Source organism: Haliotis rufescens, unplaced genomic scaffold (genome assembly GCF_023055435.1).
Source record: "Haliotis rufescens isolate VD_foot unplaced genomic scaffold, xgHalRufe1.0.p SCAF_4, whole genome shotgun sequence".
Lineage (NCBI taxonomy): Eukaryota > Metazoa > Mollusca > Gastropoda > Lepetellida > Haliotidae > Haliotis > Haliotis rufescens.
Window position 1 is genome coordinate 4,725,268 of NW_025964112.1, and position 20,055 is coordinate 4,745,322.

Consider the following 20,055-nt stretch of genomic DNA (forward strand, 5'->3'; position numbering starts at 1 on the left):
TTCCGGACCCCTGGATTGGACTAATACAGGTAAGCCAGCACTTGACCCCTTAACGCGTTGTAACACTTTGTTGTGGCTGGAGATGTACTCATCTCCTCTTTAGGTATACTCTGAACATGTTATTTGTTTGTTTGTTGGTTTGTTGTTTAACGTCGCACTCAGCAATATTCCAGCTATATGACGGCGGTCTGTAAATAATCAAGTCTGGACCAGACAATCCAGTGATTGACATCATGAACATTGATCCACGCATTTGGGACATGATGACATGCATCAACCAAGTCAGCGAGCCTGACCACCCGATCTCATTAGTCGCCTCATACAACAAGCACAGTCACCTCTTATGGCATGCATGGGTTGCTGAAGACCTATTCTACCCCGGATCTTCACGGGTATCTGATCATTTTATGTCAGGGAACATTAAGATTGGTCTTCACAGGTCATTAGTTTGTTATTTGTTGATGATGGATACGCTGACCCAATTTTCTTCAAAATTTGGGGCGGTGGGATAGACTAAAGAGAAAGACTGCAAACATTGTTTTTTTCTATTTTTTCCCCCAAGATACCCACTGCTTCATCACTTTGTTTAATACTGTGAGACCATTGTCATTCATTCTAAAACACATACCTCAACATAACAGTATAGACAGAATCATAACAACAAAATCAGAAACAAAGAAAAATATTTCTTCTCTGAGAAAAATCAAGATAACGTTTGCTGTAATTCAAAGATACTTCACAGCAACTACCCAGGTGAAAACTCTATAACCAATGGGATACCCCCATCGTACCTGATTAGGCAAAAACTCTATTACCATTTGAATACCCCATCCTAGCTGACCAGGCAAAAACTCTATAACCAATGGGATACCCCCATCGTACCTGATTAGGCAAAAACTCTATTACCATTTGAATACCCCATCCTAGCTGACCAGGTGAAAACTCTATAACCAATGGGATACCCCCATCGTACCTGATTAGGCAAAAACTCTATTACCATTTGAATACCCCATCCTAGCTGACCAGGCAAAAACTCTATAACCAATGGGATACCCCCATCGTACCTGATTAGGCAAAAACTCTATTACCATTTGAATACCCCGTCCTAGCTGACCAGGTGAAAACTCTATAACCAATGGGATACCCCCATCGTACCTGATTAGGCAAAAACTCTATTACCATTTGAATACCCCATCCTAGCTGACCAGGCAAAAACTCTATAACCAATGGGATACCCCCATCGTACCTGATTAGGCAAAAACTCTATTACCATTTGAATACCCCGTCCTAGCTGACCAGGTGAAAACTCTATAACCAATGGGATACCCCCATCGTACCTGATTAGGCAAAAACTCTATTACCATTTGAATACCCCATCCTAGCTGACCAGGCAAAAACTCTATAACCAATGGGATACCCCCATCGTACCTGATTAGGCAAAAACTCTATTACCATTTGAATACCCCATCCTAGCTGACCAGGCAAAAACTCTATAACCAATGGGATACCCCCATCGTACCTGATTAGGCAAAAACTCTATTACCATTTGAATACCCCATCCTAGCTGACCAGGCAAAAACTCTATAACCAATGGGATACCCCCATCGTACCTGATTAGGCAAAAACTCTATTACCATTTGAATACCCCGTCCTAGCTGACCAGGTGAAAACTCTATAACCAATGGGATACCCCCATCGTACCTGATTAGGCAAAAACTCTATTACCATTTGAATACCCCATCCTAGCTGACCAGGTGAAAACTCTATAACCAATGGGATACCCCCATCGTACCTGATTAGGCAAAAACTCTATTACCATTTGAATACCCCGTCCTAGCTGACCAGGTGAAAACTCTATAACCAATGGGATACCCCCATCGTACCTGATTAGGCAAAAACTCTATTACCATTTGAATACCCCGTCCTAGCTGACCAGGTGAAAACTCTATAACCAATGGGATACCCCCATCGTACCTGATTAGGCAAAAACTCTATTACCATTTGAATACCCCATCCTAGCTGACCAGGCAAAAACTCTATAACCAATGGGATACCCCCATCGTACCTGATTAGGCAAAAACTCTATTACCATTTGAATACCCCGTCCTAGCTGACCAGGCAAAAACTCTATAACCAATGGGATACCCCCATCGTACCTGATTAGGCAAAAACTCTATTACCATTTGAATACCCCGTCCTAGCTGACCAGGCAAAAACTCTATAACCAATGGGATACCCCCATCGTACCTGATTAGGCAAAAACTCTATTACCATTTGAATACCCCGTCCTAGCTGACCAGGTGAAAACTCTATAACCAATGGGATACCCCCATCGTACCTGATTAGGCAAAAACTCTATTACCATTTGAATACCCCGTCCTAGCTGACCAGGCAAAAACTCTATAACCAATGGGATACCCCCATCGTACCTGATTAGGCAAAAACTCTATTACCATTTGAATACCCCGTCCTAGCTGAACAGGCAAAAACTCTATAACCAATGGGATACCCCCATCGTACCTGATTAGGCAAAAACTCTATTACCATTTGAATACCCCGTCCTAGCTGACCAGGCAAAAACTCTATAACCAATGGGATACCCCCATCGTACCTGATTAGGCAAAAACTCTATTACCATTTGAATACCCCGTCCTAGCTGACCAGGTGAAAACTCTATAACCAATGGGATACCCCCATCGTACCTGATTAGGCAAAAACTCTATTACCATTTGAATACCCCGTCCTAGCTGACCAGGCAAAAACTCTATAACCAATGGGATACCCCCATCGTACCTGATTAGGCAAAAACTCTATTACCATTTGAATACCCCGTCCTAGCTGACCAGGTGAAAACTCTATAACCAATGGGATACCCCCATCGTACCTGATTAGGCAAAAACTCTATTACCATTTGAATACCCCGTCCTAGCTGACCAGGTGAAAACTCTATAACCAATGGGATACCCCCATCCTAGCTGACCAGGCAAAGACTGTTGAACTGATGGGATACCCCATGAACGCATTGGGTGGATGGCAGGCCTAGAGCAGTGCTTCATGTTGTGAAGTCTTTCAACATGTGACAGAGTATTTCCAAATTTCTGTTGTTAGTCATTATCCTGGATACCCATGGCTTGTGTGTGTCATGAACTGTTTGATCCCTGTGAATGGGTTCACATTACTAGCCCCTAAAGGGGCAACTGGACATGTTCTGGAGAATGTCTTACATGCCTTTGACCTCTCGGTTACAAACCTGTTACAGATCCAAGACCATTGAAGTCTTCAACTCAGATAATCATGTACAACTGCCTTTACAACAAATGACATCCTGTCATGTACCTTGGATGTCCTTGGGCATCTTTGGCTGTATGTTACACACACTCTCTAACATGCATGCACGGCATAGTGTCTCAGTGGGACAGCACTATAAAATCAGCATTTGTCCTGACTGGTACAAGCAGACAGACACACACATGCACATCACTATATAAGTACAATAATCTTCAACGCGAAGCTAAACACCATTTCACCTCACCACCTCTCAGCCAATTAGTCTGCAAGTTCTGAGACAGGCTTGCAATGAATAACAGAGACATAAAAAAAGAAAGAAATTAATTGTAGTGAACTCTGAGGTTTTTTAATTTCAATTAATGGAGATGGTATGTGTTCCTGCATTAAACTGGTTCATTAAGTGTGCCACATTCAATTAATGTTTTCAGATGTGATATAGTGTTAGATGCACTGTACAGTAAAGGAATTTGTGACTTGACATATCACTTTCATTAGTCTGAAAGGATCTTTGTTTTCCAATAAAAACTGCCTCACCAGTTTAATTGGAGCACTATAAACTGTATTGAAGAGATTCCAGTTGAAAGTGTAAACCTCTTTGCTCTTTGGCTGATGGTTCCAGTCTGACTTACCATATTCAACATAATAAGCGCTCAGGGCACTGAGAAAGTTGATACAGGTTAAATTTGTTGTCAGTAAATGAGCATTGGTGAACAAACTTTGTTCTAACATTTGGTGAAGCTTACAGTTTCTTTATAATATACCCTTCTACACTGCTGTTTTTTGGATAAAATTGTGATCTACACAATAAAATACAGCTTGTCGTGTCTATTTTCAGTGTTAGTAAGGAGTGCTTATTAAAAGATTGGTCTAGCAACTGGTCAAGGTGCACTTACTTGAGCAGTGACATATAGTGAATACAGTCGATGTCGACCGACGCACCAACATCTGCCTTTATGTCTTAGTAAAGAGGCGCAAGCAACAAAGCTTTCTACCAGGGCATATCAATACACAAACATCTGGCCAAGAAAATCAATTTCATTCTCTTTCTTAAAAATAAATAACTTAATTCTTTCAATAATAGCAGTATCACCTGAAGTCTTTGACGGGCATTTTGATAATATCACCTGATCTAGGGACCGACTGTTTGATATTCTTGAAGGGGCTGGAGATATTTTTTCTGCTACAGCTGCAAAACCAAATATTTTTTTTGGTTAAGACTATGAGCCAAAATATTTTTTATTCTAAACAACACATTGCAGCAATGCAGTCTTTGTAGCAGGCAATATTCGTCTTTCCAACAATATGAATCATTTATTTTTTCAGAACTTTTCTGTACAATTTATTTTTGGGGATAAAATGCCATCGCCTACCCACAATATACTCTGCAAGGAGCCAGAATACCACGGTACAGAAGCTCATCTATCTTCAGTAACATTTTCTTATTGAGAGCTGGAGAGTTGCTGATTTTCAAAGTGACCATTTCAAAGCCTCTTCAGCCTTTCAAATAAATTTGTTAATGATCTTCAAGTGGTATAAATGCTTAAGTATAAAACAGTCAAAAAATGACAATATTCTTTTCCTTGAAATATACTACATCATCCAAGAGGTGTCTAATAGGATCGGTTGGTCAGGCACGCTGACTTGGTTGATGCATGTCATCATATCCCAATTGTGTGGATCGATGCTCATGATGTCAGTCACTGAATTGTCTGGTCCAGATTCGATCATAGCTGGAATATTGCTGAGTGAGGTGAGGTGAGTTAAACAACAAACAAACGAATACATCAATATCAGACAGAGTATGGGAAAATTTCCCATAATCAAATCATAGAATTATATCTTAAATGGACTTAATTTCAGTGTCCAGTACTCAAGTATTCAACTTTTTTATTATTTACAAATTAAAATAAAAAATGCAGCAAAGAGAGTTTGGGTGATCCTGGCACAGTCAGGCTGGTTAGGCTCATCATCAGCTCAGGGTTCTTGCCCCCTCAACACGCAGCCCAGACAGCGAATGGGACTTCTCCCAAGAAGCGCTGCCTAGTCAAACCCACCCAGAACTTTTCGGAGAATGTGAAAACTCCCCAACACTGCAGCCTTCTGCATTACCCAGTCAGAAGGGCTGTATTCCTGGTAGCAACCCCGGGTACTCTCCCAATGCCAGTCAAAAGATTGGGAGGTACCAAACCTAAGGCACCGAGAACAATGGAGTCGGACAACTTGGTACTTGGGATGCAAGCGTGACATTTCGAAAGCAAGGTCCGCATTTTTGCCATGTTTTTCCTCAATCTTGTCAATCACATAAGTGTCAAAGGGGACAAAAAATTAAATAATATAAATGATTACATTTTATTTATCAAAAAGGACAAGATCAGGTTTGTTGGCCTGGATATGTCTGAGGCTGTAAATGGGCCTATTCCAAAGAATTTTGTATTGATCATTTTCCGTATTATTATTATTATTATTATTATTATTGGGTAATCACGAACATATTCATGAACAAATTCTGGTGTCATAAGTGGTGGAAACAAGAATGTGAACAGGCAGGCCATGACATACGTCCATCTGACTGTCAGTCTGGTAGTTATCCAATAAGTAATTAGTGGAGGATGTCAATCTCAAAGTGGGAATGATTTGAGCTTGGGGTTAACACTGCTTTGATAATCATGTATGTTATATGACAGTGTGTCCACTCAGTGTGGGAGAAAAGCTCCACCAGAAGCATAATGGTGAAGCCCACGAGCCAGGCCTAGTGTTGACAAATAAACCTTGAAACTGGGAAAATGAGACGAACTGCTCGGTAGCCAGCTGTTTTTTCAAAATTATAAAAAAACTCCTTACTAATCATAATGATCTCAACACGACCATCCCGTTGGACTGACAGGCCCCACAGCTGTAGCAGCAAGGCACAGGAGGCACCGATGAGGTTACCAATTATAGGGCAAACAAAGTCCAGTTCCATGTCTCGTTTTGACTGCCATACTGTCTTAAAGATTGACTTTGTTTGTCAAAATGGTATGTTTACCATATTGCATGGTTTTCAATCAAAACATGCATTTATGAGGATGCGAGTACTTTTCCTTCTTTTCTTTCAGAAAACCTAACCTTTAAATTTGGGTTTTTCGGCTTTCTTCAGCAAAACACTTGACTTGCCATTGCATGTGTTTGCATCAGTGGGGCAGGATACAAGCACCTGGTATCATCATTCATAACCACATGCGAATGATGGTTGCAGGGTGCTGAGTACGTGGATCAATATGCCCATCAATCAAGGAAGCAGTAACCACAGATGAAACATGTCAGATTTAGTCCAAGTGAAATAATTTGCCGTGTCTCTCAGCTATGTCAATTGCTAGTCTGCTGTGGAGGACGGAATTAAGGGTCATTTTGTGTATGGACGTCGTCAGTAAGAGTCAGTTAATAACAGTAACTAGAAACGTCATTTGTTGATGATGTCAAGTTGATGCCACTTAGTTTACAAAGACATGACACTGACAAGAAGATCAGAGGTGATCAAACAAAGCCTTACAACAACAAAAATATTTCAGTTCCTTTGAAAATGTGGACAGGACCCACTCATGGATGCTTCCTACAGAAAACTACTCCAAGGATGCGGAAGTTCAAATAAAAAATTCATGTTGATGACAATTTAAATTAATCTTTTTTGGGGAAAAGAGAAAGGCATGACAGCTTCTTTTCGCCATCTAGAATCATTAATTGTAAACTAAGGAACCTGTTTACTCTACTTATTCCTGCTAAATGAAGGCAGTTTGCAAATAATCAAGTCTGGACCAGCGCCCAGTGGTTGATGTCATGAGCATCGATCTACACAATTGGGATACAATGACATCCAAGTCAGCGATCCTGATCAACCGATCTTATTAGTCGCCCATTGTGACAAGCATGTGTTGCTGAAGACAACACCAAGAACCAAGAATTTTCACAAGACTCAATGGATGTATTTCTATGGCCCCTCCAGTGGCACCAATGACAAACACATGCAAGGACAAGTCAATTATATACCATTAAAAGATAATCTGAAATATAACTTTTTATGTCAAGCTTTTGTCTGTGTAAGAATTTGGACTTATTTATATCTTTATCAAATCTGTTTTATTATTTCTTATTCTGCCGTTACCCCTGGGGGATTCTTGAGCAAAGTAAGGTGGATCACACCTGAGTGAGTGAGTGAGTTGGGTTTAACGCCGCTTTTAACAGTATTCCACTTATATCACGGCGTGTCAGCTTAATGTGGGAGGAGAGCCCGAAGTGATGCAGGTCTCAGACGTTTACCACTTCGGTGAAACCCACGAGCACGGATATGGTGCTGACAAACCTAGAAACATAATCGGGTCGAACCGGGATTCGAACCCACAATCATAGGTTTCTGGCGTGCCCAAGGGACGCAACTCCGCACAGCGAATCGCGGCGCCTTAGACGACTGGGCCACCCGTGCCCCCGGATCACACCTGAACAATTGAGAAGAGATGGATACATATTCTCACACTGTTCACCCATAGTTTTTACACCTAAACACCATTATATATTCAAGAGGACCTCAATCAATAAATCAACTGAGGATCTACCCAAGTGTAAAAAACAATCATTCGTAACTTCTAGGAATTCCACTATAATTTTGAAAAAGATTTTGCAAATAACTGAAAATAAAAAGTATATGATCCAAAAAAATTAAAAAGACCCCATTATGTTAAACAAATGCTTGCGGAATATGTCTGATTGCATTTTCTGAATAATTATGTAGGACTGCCAAGAGCAAAATGATGTTAGAAAAGAGAAATGTTATTGTAGAATGTAAAACTGTGTCTGAGAACATTCAATCAGTGAATGTGCACTGGAAAAGTCTGCATGGAAACCTGGTTGGCAAGAGCCTACAATACGTGATCAGTACGGAAGTATTCAGTCTACGCATCCTCAGCCCAAACTTCTACTTACCAGTAACAGAACAAGCAGGTAGAGAACACAGAGGGTGTGAGATACAGGGTAAAGTGATGATACACTGTGCCAGGTTGATAGATTGGGGATCGGCAAAGGTCCTCAGAATGCATACTAGTGGAAAGAATGAATGAAATTGGGGTTGCTTTGGCCATGTTGGCTGCTCATATCCACAAGAATCAAATGACAAAATATATGACAAATGTACGGAATCTGGTTGCAATGACCTATTTACTTGTCATCCCAGACTGAGGGCAACCATATTTGGTTGCTATAACCTATATACCGATGTCATCCCAGACTGCAGGCAATCATTTTTGGTTGCAATGACCTACATACCGATGTCATCCCAGACTGCGGGCAACCATATTTGGTTGCTATGACCTATATACCGATGTCATCCCAGACTGAGAGCAACCATATTTGGTTGCAATGACCTACATACCGATGTCATCCCAGACTGAGGGCAACCATATTTGGTTGCAATGACCTACATACCGATGTCATCCCAGACTGAGGGCAACCATATTTGGTTGCTATGACCTACATACCGATGTCATCCCAGACTGAGAGCAACCATATTTGGTTGCAATGACCTACATACCGATGTCATCCCAGACTGAGGGCAACCATATTTGGTTGCAATGACCTACATACCGATGTCATCCCAGACTGAGAGCAACCATATTTGGTTGCAATGACCTACATACCGATGTCATCCCAGACTGTGGGCAACCATATTTGGTTGCAATGACCTACATACCGATGTCATCCCAGACTGAGGGCAACCATATTTGGTTGCAATGACCTACATACCGATGTCATCCCAGACTGCGGGCAACCATATTTGGTTGCAATGACCTACATACTGATGTCATCCCAGACTGAGGGCAACCATATTTGGTTGCAATGACCTACATACCGATGTCATCCCAGACTGCGGGCAACCATATTTGGTTGCAATGACCTACATACCGATGTCATCCCAGGCAGCACAACCATATCTGGTTGCAATGACCTACATACCTATGTCATCCCAGGCAGCACAACCATATCTGGTTGCGTGAACTATTACACAAATCCCATCAAAGTCTCATTACATCCTTTACCAGCTTCTGGTATTCAAGGATAACCCAAAGCTTATCAGCTGTCAGAGCTGACTTAACAAAATCAAGGCTCGTGACCTGTCCTTGAACCTGGTTTATAAACCTACTACCACTTTTGCCTATTGTATTGTAGATATCTTTCTATCTCGTAATAACCTCTTGGAAGGTTTTACTTTTTCCAAGTAAGACCTGATGATTTGAGTAGCGGATGGAATTTGGACTTAGTGTATCAACCGTCCAATGTTCTAAAATGGACAAGAATTGAAACGTTTTCATTATGGATAACAGTATTCGAACCTGCAACCTCACATTTCGTGCTGAGTTTTGTAACCTACTGCTTTCCAACTGAGCCACCAGGGCAGGTGGTGAAAGAACATTCAATTTTTGATGTCATGACTTAGTTTTGTCTCTGCTGCACCTGTTTCTTCTTTTTGCATATTTGATCGCATTCCTTGATACTCTATTGTTTCACTATGAGATATCTCAATATTTTCTTATTTTTTCTGTTACTTCTTGCATTTCCATTAGAAGGTTTATAAGTGAGAAAACACGGCAGTCTGGTATCAGCAATACCCTCTGGCCTCTGTCTTACTTCCTTCACCATAACCTCGGGGTGGTGTTTATCCTTCACATATATTACCTCCTAGTAAACCTAGCTTGGTCACAGTTAAGAATATGTTATTGCCATGTGGTCCATCAAGCACTCAGCCAACATTTACAATAATACTGTGTCCATATAGTGTACTTGGTTTTCACCAGTTCACTATTTAACCGTCATCAGATCCTTGATGTTGTACAATTGGGAATTCAGGACCAGCTACCCTGTATTTCCAAAGGAACAACAATTTGAGCGTCTTAACATGGAACAGAAGAAATCTAAAACTTAATTTTCATAAATTAATGTATGATCCACACGTCACATGTCACAAAATCCCATTATAAAAAAACAACTTTCCTACTCTAAGCCACTGAAATCCTATACATCAATGACTACATGACTATGTGTTTCTGTTTGCAGTGACAACACTCTCGGGAAGAAAGAAACAAAGCTAAAAAATGTACTTTAAATTCATATATTTTGGTTCTGATAAGATAAGTTCCATTGAATGTTCAGACCACTTCATGGGTGAAGAACCACTGAGGTTGTGTTCCGACAGTCCAGGTAAGATAATCTTTACTCAGAGTGCGGTCCTTAGAAAATCCTGAGTACTACATAAATATACAAAACATCATTTGAAAAAGTGTGCACTGCTTGATTTTCTTCTCTAACTCTGCCTGAAGATATCACCAGCACAGCAAAACGACTTAAAGTATATTACTGCATTGTATTCTAACCAAGTGTTCCATTAAAGCAACATAAGGTATTATATTTCAAACAAGCACACATTTTCTACCAACCTTCTCAAACAAGCAAGGAACTTCCACCTACCTTTTCAAATATCACTTCAAGGAAACATCCATAAATCCATTAAGAAATCACAGAGATAAGAACAGGAACGTTGTGAACGCTCTACATGTGGCCATCATTGCATTCAGATGCCTGCAGTCCTCACAGTCATATCCTTCACAATCAATACAGCAACTGCGGTGAGCTCACCTTCATAACAGCAAGGACCCATCTCAACCTGATTTTCCTGCTGTTTTACCATAGAAGTGGTTCTTGATGATTTCAGATCTAGATACCAAGAGTTCCCCTGCTGTGTAATTTGCCAGTGTTGAAATATTCTGATGTTCTCAAAAGCCGTAATTTGACTGTCAGTGCCGATGGACAAATACTTGTTGTAGGAAGGGATGAGGTGTTGAAGCAGTTATCTTTGATCAAATTGTTCACAATTTGTGCAAAGACATGTAGCAATGAGTTTTTAATGTGGTTGTCAGGGAAGTTTCATACTGGTCAGAATCTAAATGATTATTCTGGAGAACATTCACTTAGTAGGCACTTCTCTTAAATCACTAGTTGTATTCACATTTCATAGTTTTGATTTCTTCAAATAACTCTTCCTGTCCATGCACCAACATTAAAGACACACCTGTCAACATTTAACATGAATGACTTGTTCCACTCCCTCACAAGCACTTTTCACGTTCCTAAAATAAAGGGAGCTTTCCTTTTCATGTTATCCTAAATTTATCAATATAAAAATCAATTTAAAAAGTAATTAAGAAAGAATGAGACGTACTAAAATATATTCTTTCAGACATGATATATGGCTCCTCTGAACGTGACACCACATCTCGCTCTACTTGAGGACTTCATATCGTATGACAAGGAAGCAATGAACAGCCAAGATAGGCGCCTTCATCTTGGCTATAACCGCTTATAGATCCCAGCCTTTGATGGGGCTTCTCTCGCAGTCATCCCTATCCTTTCAATCGGCTTGTAATGGATCCCGCCTATGAGGCTCGGGAGAAGACACAATGCCATCACTATGATGTCAATCACTGGACTGTTTGGTCCAGACTTGATTATTTACAGACTGCGGTCATATAGCTGGAATATTAATGAGTGTGGCGTAAAACAACCAACCAACCAACTATATGAGTGTTGGCACAAAGTGTTTGTTTGTTTGTTTGTTTGTTTGTTTGTACCTGTGACAGGGCTGAAGGCAGGAATGCATCCGTCACACAGATATCTCTGTGACTGCACTGGGTTCCTGTGGAATCCTGAGTAATCCATCCAAACTGATTTCCAATGTGACTGACCTTAAGTTTTGTGATTTTTTTCAGGGAACAATTGCATGTGTTGTGACAGTCTCCACCAATGGGGAAGGATACGCTCACCTTTTTGCAAACACCTGGTATCATCACTTTTCTTCATTGTACAATGGACTTTACAATGGAGATTTTTCATCATTATGGAAAGGATATTGTAGCTCTTATTTTCATGAAAAAAGTATGAATAAGACAAAATATTAAAAACGTCGACAAAACACTAATAATCCAGCCATGTGTCTTGTACAAAAGAAGGGTATGAATAAGACATAATGTGGGAGACATCCACAAGGATGACATCCAAGTATGACGGCTGATCCCCAGATATGGAGATTGTGGATGTTTACCGCTTGGGTCAAATCACAGCAATCACAGCATCAAAGAACAGGACATCATGATCATGGACGGATATTGATGCTTGATATCATGATATCATGGATTTGTGTTCCGTTGTCTCCGTGACACAGTTAAGTCTGTGACTTAGACAGGAGATGCAAAAAAGTCATAAGAAGGCATCCATTTTCTGATCCAGGTTTAGAAGCGATCCAGGTTTTTGATAGAGAATAATCAGCCGTGTTTATTATCAGTTGTGTATCTGCCCACCAGTGATCAGAGATAACTATTTGGTATGTCAGTATATTCTCTCTCTCTCTCTCTCTCTCTCTCTCTCTCTCTCTCTCTCTCTCTCTCTCTCTCTCTCTCTCTCTCTCTCTCTCTCTCTCTCTCTCTCTCTCTCTCTCTCTCTCTCTCTTACACACTGTATATTATTACAACACCAAAGTAAATTCTTGGTTGTATCTATTGAAATTCTTCACATTTACTCAAAACCTGAGGAAACGGACCTACACTGTCACAAGCAAACAGAAAATAAAATGCGAACAAGATTCAATAACATACAACAGGATACTATATAGCTGTATGCCCGCGTAAAGAAATGATAGAAGCCATCTTGGATGGACTAATCGCTGTGTGGAGAACACCTAGTTAATTACCATGGACAGACTATAATCTTACTGTATTCTTCTCATCTTTGGTGGAATCAATCAGGTTTGAAGAACACAGCACCACATCCCACTAATTGGTCCTATGTCCGAGTCATGTGATATAGGACACAGATAGGAAGGTAGCTTTAATGTTTTCAGTGAAACTTCCATGTATAAATGCCTCAGGCAGGTTTATGTGATTAGCCCGTGTTCTCCAGAAAGTTTCCCTGAGTAATAGGGTATCGACACCAGATGGTAAAGCATTAAGTCTGGCTTGGGAGAAAATGCTTTCTCTTTTCCCACATGGGGAGGTGATTTATTAATGGAGGACATTTTGTTTGTTGCCAGCCCATTTAATTTTCTTATTAAATCAATAGTAGGTGCCACAAGGTTCTAGATCTTATTGATGAACAAGCATCTGGTGTTTTTTGCGGGATGTCAGGAAGAAGGATGTTCAACCATGTGTGACTGAGGCATACCGTCAAAGCAAGTCAAACAGTCATACCATCGACTTTTCTAGTGAATATGGAAAGGGTTTTGTCACTTTGATTTACTTGAGTTACCACAAATCATGTCAAGAAAAACAATAAATTGATTCAGCAACCTTCCACATTTACTTCATCACCCATCATGATAGTAAAACTAAACCATCATCTGTGCATGCATCAAAGCTCAATAGTGAATTTAAACAAGTCATCAGGAGATGACATATCCCCCTGCTCTGATGCAACTAGGAAATGGAGTTTGGCTACTTTTTTGTCTGACAGATAGACAGACAGACATTTTGATCACTATTTCCCAGAATAAAAAACGGAATAAACTTTTCCTTACGTAAATTTTATTGATCACTTTGTGATTAGTTGTCCTTGGACCAAATGACAAAAAAACAACCCAAAACAGCATGTGATAAAATAATACGTCAACGCCAGGAAACAACCAGTCTCGATCATCTGTCGAAACAGATTCCATTGGACGTAAAGCAATATAGTGGAGAAAATTATCTGAATGAATGGTCACTTTGCTGTCATAACCATGTGTGTTTCTCGGGAGAGTAAACTCAGAGTACCGTAAGAACCTGTGTATCGATGCAAAAGGATTTTCTTTTCTACATTGATTTTTTTCACTGACTGAATGCTCTCATGTATGGCTGGAAGACAAAAAAACATATCCACATGACATGACAGCCTTTCAAATTCTCCCAATTAGTTTTTCACGTCATTGAACGAAATATATTGATTCAGAACAACTTGTGACAAATCTGACAGGATTACAGAGAATGATCCCCAGATTTTTACACAATTTGATTCAAATATGAATATCATCAGGAATCTTCAAAATTTGGTCTTAAAAGCTTTTCCTTGGAATAATATTTTTGCATATGATAATGAAGAAATATTGTATTAATATTTATATCTATAGTTTTGACTTCCAGGTATGATTAATGCAATGATTAACACTCCCATGCTCCCACACTGATGCAAGTGGACAATCATCACGTCAGATTGGGGTGTCTTTAGTACAGGCCCTGTAATGTGGATGCAATTATTCTCTGTACAACAGGGGCAGTCGGGTAGCCTAGTGGTTAAAGCGTTCGATTCCCGACATGGGTACAGTGTGTGAAGCCCATTTCTGGTGTCCCCCGACGTGATATTGCTGGAATATTGCTAAAACCATACTCACTCACTCGCTCATTCTTTGTACAACAAAACATTGGCCATCTTGCACATTCAAGATTGAAAATGTCACACTTTGGAATTTGTTTTGTATCAAACATGATTTATTTATTCTATTATCAAACAAAAGACTTGCTAATGTAATCCTGAACCTTTACTCAATAACAGGTTCATCAACAATTGAATGCTTTCTTCACTGGTCTCAAGATAACAAACTAGCACCAGTCACACCCAACACAAAACTGACAACTCTTCCAATGACGTGTTTACGAACCATGGAATGAGTGAGTCTTACAGCAATGTGGAAGCAGCTGTTTGTTTGTTTGTTTGTTTGTTTGCAGCCGCTGGAATAATAATCGTTTGTTTGTTTGTTTGTTTGTTTCCGGCAACAATTGTTTGTTTGCGGTAGCTGGAACAAAAATTGTTCGTTAGTTTGGGGCACCAGCTGGAATAACAATTTTTTGTTTGTTTGTTTGTTTGTTTGCAGCAGCTGGACCAACAATTGTTTGTTTGTGGCATCTGGAACAATAATTGTTTGTTTGTGGCAGCTGGAACAATAATTGTTTGTTTGCTTGCAGCAGCTGAGACAAAAAGAATGGGCTTCAGGAATAATAGCAATGTAGGACTGTCAGTGTTGTTTTAACACTCAAACCATCAGCGACCCGTCCCTGTGGAATAGGAAGCAGAAGGATGAACTAAGATTTCCTTTCCATGTAAAAACCTGTTGATAATCAGCTACAAAGTAACCAGCAATCCATATGGAACAGAAAACCTGTTTACAACTCAGTTTTTGATAAACCAAAATTCTTTAATTCAATCCTCATTAAAAGAATTAATCCTGCTGTTTTTTATAAAAATATATGTAAATGTATGAAATAAATATTTCTGTGACAGACAGAACTGTAAGTACTTTACTTCTGTGTGAACATCTATAGTCTCCAGGGCCCACTTGCACAAAACGATCTTAGCGCTAAGACTATCGTAAGCCCATGTTAATGTATGGGAGTAAAGATCATCTTAGCGCTAAAATTGTTTTGTGCAAGTGGGCCCAGGTCTTCATCTCACAATCCCTTTATTGAATGTCATAATATTTGTATTTCTACAGATGTATGAATGTGATGTAAATGTTACAGAGTGAGTGAGTGAGATTGGTTTTATGCTGCTTTTAGCAATATTCCAGCAATATCATGGCAAGGACGTCAAGAATAAGCTTCAAACATTGTCACTATGTATCTTCAATTATAATTCGTATTATATTATACGTTTATATACCCAAGGTATCCAGGTACTATAGTATCAAATGCAGTTTTATTTGTTCCCCGACCAGTGGATCAGTTATCATTCTCAACTCCCTGGGGAGTATACAACCCAAGCTGCCAAGAAGGTTTTTACATCCACCACACATATCAGGTACCCATTCCCTGCTGGGTGAACAGAGGCACATTTGAACTCAGTCACTTGCCCAGTCAAGGTGTCAAGGGGTTTACCACTAAGCTACCCCATACAAGAATAAACAGAATGTACCCCAAATGTTTTCTGACATCAAATATATCAATGACTTATGATTTATTTCAGCTTGCAAGACACATGGATGGCATTCTGTTTATCATCCAAAATCATTCTTCCGACTTTTTCAGTTTGTAAACAAAAGTAACCAGTGTATCGAATATAAAAAGTACAGAGATTAGTTACATCATTTGATTGTGATGTCATGGTACCAGATCATGTCACAATGGACTGCAAAGCATTGTGATGCAATTTCATTTCATCACCCAAGCGATATCTCCTGTGGAAGCCAGTTTTGGATGATAAGATGAAATAGTTTTTATGACAAAACGTAAAGCTCTGAAAAGGAATCCATGGAAACTCACCCATGACATGAAGCCCATCGGATCTCTGACACCACACTTCTCGCTTCCCGTACCGATTCCATTTTGTGTTGAACCAGTAGAAGGAGTAGCATCTCTGGGCGTGGCAGGGCTCCTCCTCCCACAACAACTCACTGCAGGGCACATTGTCTTGCCGGGGGTGCGCCAGGATTGCCCGGGATCGAACCTTGACCCCGATATTCTGGGTGGAATCTGGGACATAAAGGTAGTCTTATAGTCATATTTAATTATTTGGGTGCAAATTTTCACCATTTAGTTGGGGGCACGGGTGGCCCAGTCGTCTAAGGCACCGCGATTCGCTGTGCAGAGTTGCATCCCTTGGGCACGCCAGAAACCTATGATTGTGGGTTTGAATCCCGGTTCGCCCCGTTTATGATTCTAGGTTTGTCAGCACCATACCCGTGCTCGTGGGTTTCACCGAAGTGATAAACGTCTGAGACCTGCATCACTTTGGGCTTTCCTCCCACATTAAGCTGACACGCCGTGATATAACTGGAATACTGTTAAAAGCGGCGTTAAACCCAACTCACTCACCAGTTCGTTAACTGACAAACTTGTGACTTGAACTTCTCGGGCCCCCACACACAATCTATTGTAAATGGGGACAGTGCAGTGGCCTAGTGGTTAAAGTGTTTGCTTGTCACACTGAAGAATCCGTTTTGATTCCCCACATGGGTACAATGTGTGAAACCGATTTCTGTCATTCCCCGCAATGATATTGCTGGAACATTGCTAAAAGTGGTGTAAAATCACACTCACTCACTCACTCACTCACTCACCCACCACTCACCACTCACTCACTCACTCACTCACTCACTCATCCACCCACCCACCACTCACTCACTGTTGTAAGTGTCCATGTGAGAGTAGTTATGATAGATATTGAGCTGAGATGACTTTGTGAGGGTGTGAACAGATATGTGTATCTATGATTATTCTTCCCCTGATAACTACAACTGGTCCCTTGAATCTGTGGTGTTAGTAGCAAGGACATAAAGTTCAGCCTTCGGATGTGACGGAGAGGACTCCTTGGGGTCATAGTGTTCTGATTGCACTGGATCATATTCCAGCCTCCTGCCAGACTGTTCTACTATATATTCCCCAACACCTTCACACATAGCAGGGGGAAAAATGTCATACTTTGGCTTCCTTATCAAACAGATCTCAGCAAAACATACTACATTCAGAAGTCTGACCCTGCACCTTTAATTCTATCCTAATCTTGGACATGTTGTAGTGGACCAAGGAGGCAAAACTGCAAAACTTCAAAAGAAAGTTTGCAAGCATTTGCAGCATTCTTGTCACCATCTCACCCAGTAGCTAGGGGCTACTCCACATTCACACCAATCCCTCATTAAGCTACACCGACTCTGCTGGGTAATGTAGATGACACATTAAGACATCTTTAACCTGTGGGCTTCATCACTCCAAGAAAGTAAATGTCAGACACTCCAGCCATAATGTAATTAAAAGTGGAAAAGTTTCATGTTTAAAAGTCCATCAGGCCTGCTTCACAGGTTTGTCAAGATGCCAAGAGGTGGGAGGTAATCTTAAAGATATGTTTTGTGTGTATTTTAGGTGGATTTGAGGTTATTTATCTTTAAATAAAAGTCATAAACCAAATACGATGAAAACTGAATTGCACAAAAAACATAATTCTAATATTTCACTTTCTTTCAGGAATTTTAGGGTCAGTGTAGGAAGAAAACACATTTGTCTGGCATCACATGGAAAGTGACATCAAGAAGTTTGTTGGAGTTTCTGAAATACTGCTAGACACAATGAGTCCTTTTACTGAAATGAATTACAGACCTGCTGGGTCCATGAGACAGCATCTTGTGAGACTATATATTACCACATGAGTGCCCCTATAACAGCAGGAAATACCGGAATGAGATAGGCTGTCCTCTCAAGGACATCCGTCTACAAGGCTGTACTCACCGTGACTGAAGTCTTGGCAGCTGATATGGCACTCACTCCACTGGGACCATTTGGACAAGAGACACTCCCCTGGACACGACACATGGCATGTCTGAACCGTCTGGAACATATGATAATGATCATCACAAAGCTTCAGCTACTGTCACTATGGTATAAGTTTGCATAAGGTAAAACATTCTTCTTCTTCTGAAACACAGCCTGCATTATTCTGGGAAATAAATAATCATAATGGCATGTCTGAAATCCTGTAAAGTAATTTATGTGGCAAAAGTACCTGTCTGATATACATCACACTGTGGCCCATACTGCAACCATTGTATAATGTGTCTCATTGTGCCACTGAGTTGCAAGTTTGTATCTCACACTGTTATTAGGTATACGTGTGTGTCTCATTGTGCCACTGAGTTGCAAGTTTGTATCTCACACTGTTATTAGGTATACGTGTGTATCTCATTGTGCCACTGAGTTGCAAGTTTGTATCTCACACTGTCATTACGGTATACGTGTGTATCTCATTGTGCCACTGTGTTGCAAGTTTGTTTCTCACACTGTCATTATGGTATACGTGTGTATCTCATTGTGCCACTGTGTTGCAAGTTTGTATTTCACACTGTCATTAGGTATACGTGTGTATCTCATTGTGCCACTGTGTTGCAAGTTTGTATCTCACACTACCATTATGGTATACATGTGTATCTCATTGTGCCACTGGGTTGCAAGTTTGTATCTCACACTGTCATTAGGTATACGTGTGTATCTCATTGTGCCACTGGGTTGCAAGTTTGTATCTCACACTGTCATTACGGTATACGTGTGTATCTCATTGTGCCACTGTGTTGCAAGTTTGTATCTCACACTACCATTATGGTATACGTGTGTATCTCATTGTGCCACTGTGTTGCAAGTTTGGATCTCACACTGTCATTAGGTATACGTGTGTATCTCATTGTGCCACTGTGTTGCAAGTTTGTATCTCACACTGTCATTATGGTATACGTGTGTATCTCATTGTGCCACTGTGTTGCAAGTTTGTATCTCACACTGTCATTATGGTATACGTGTGTATCTCATTGTGCCACTGTGTTGCAAGTTTGTATCTCACACTGTCATTATGGTATACGTGTGTATCTCATTGTGCCACTGTGTTGCAAGTTTGTATCTCACACTGTCATTACGGTATACGTGTGTATCTCATTGTGCCACTGTGTTGCAAGTTTGTATCTCACACTGTCATTATGGTATATGTGTGTATCTCATTGTGCCACTGTGTTGCAAGTTTGTTTCTCACACTGTCATTATGGTATACGTGTGTATCTCATTGTGCCACTGTGTTGCAAGTTTGTTTCTCACACTGTCATTATGGTATACGTGTGTATCTCATTGTGCCACTGTGTTGCAAGTTTGTATCTCACACTGTCATTATGGTATACGTGTGTATCTCATTGTGCCACTGTGTTGCAAGTTTGTTTCTCACACTGTCATTATGGTATACGTGTGTATCTCATTGTGC

The 20,055-nt window shown here is 40.4% G+C and overlaps 1 protein-coding gene across 5 annotated transcripts in view; it reads right to left on the reverse strand.

Moving 5' to 3' along the window:
* The window catches only part of LOC124143006 (thrombospondin type-1 domain-containing protein 7A-like), a 428,609-nt gene that overhangs the window by 50,021 nt on the left and 358,533 nt on the right, over nucleotides 1–20,055 (reverse strand). For all 5 annotated transcript variants that reach the window (XM_048382587.1, XM_048382586.1, XM_048382583.1 and 2 more), the window contains 2 exons: nucleotides 18,546–18,645; nucleotides 16,587–16,796 (listed from right to left, as the gene is read on the reverse strand). In XM_048382587.1, the coding sequence (XP_048238544.1) occupies nucleotides 16,587–16,796; nucleotides 18,546–18,645 (310 nt within the window). The remainder of the gene's footprint in view (nucleotides 1–16,586; nucleotides 16,797–18,545; nucleotides 18,646–20,055) is intronic.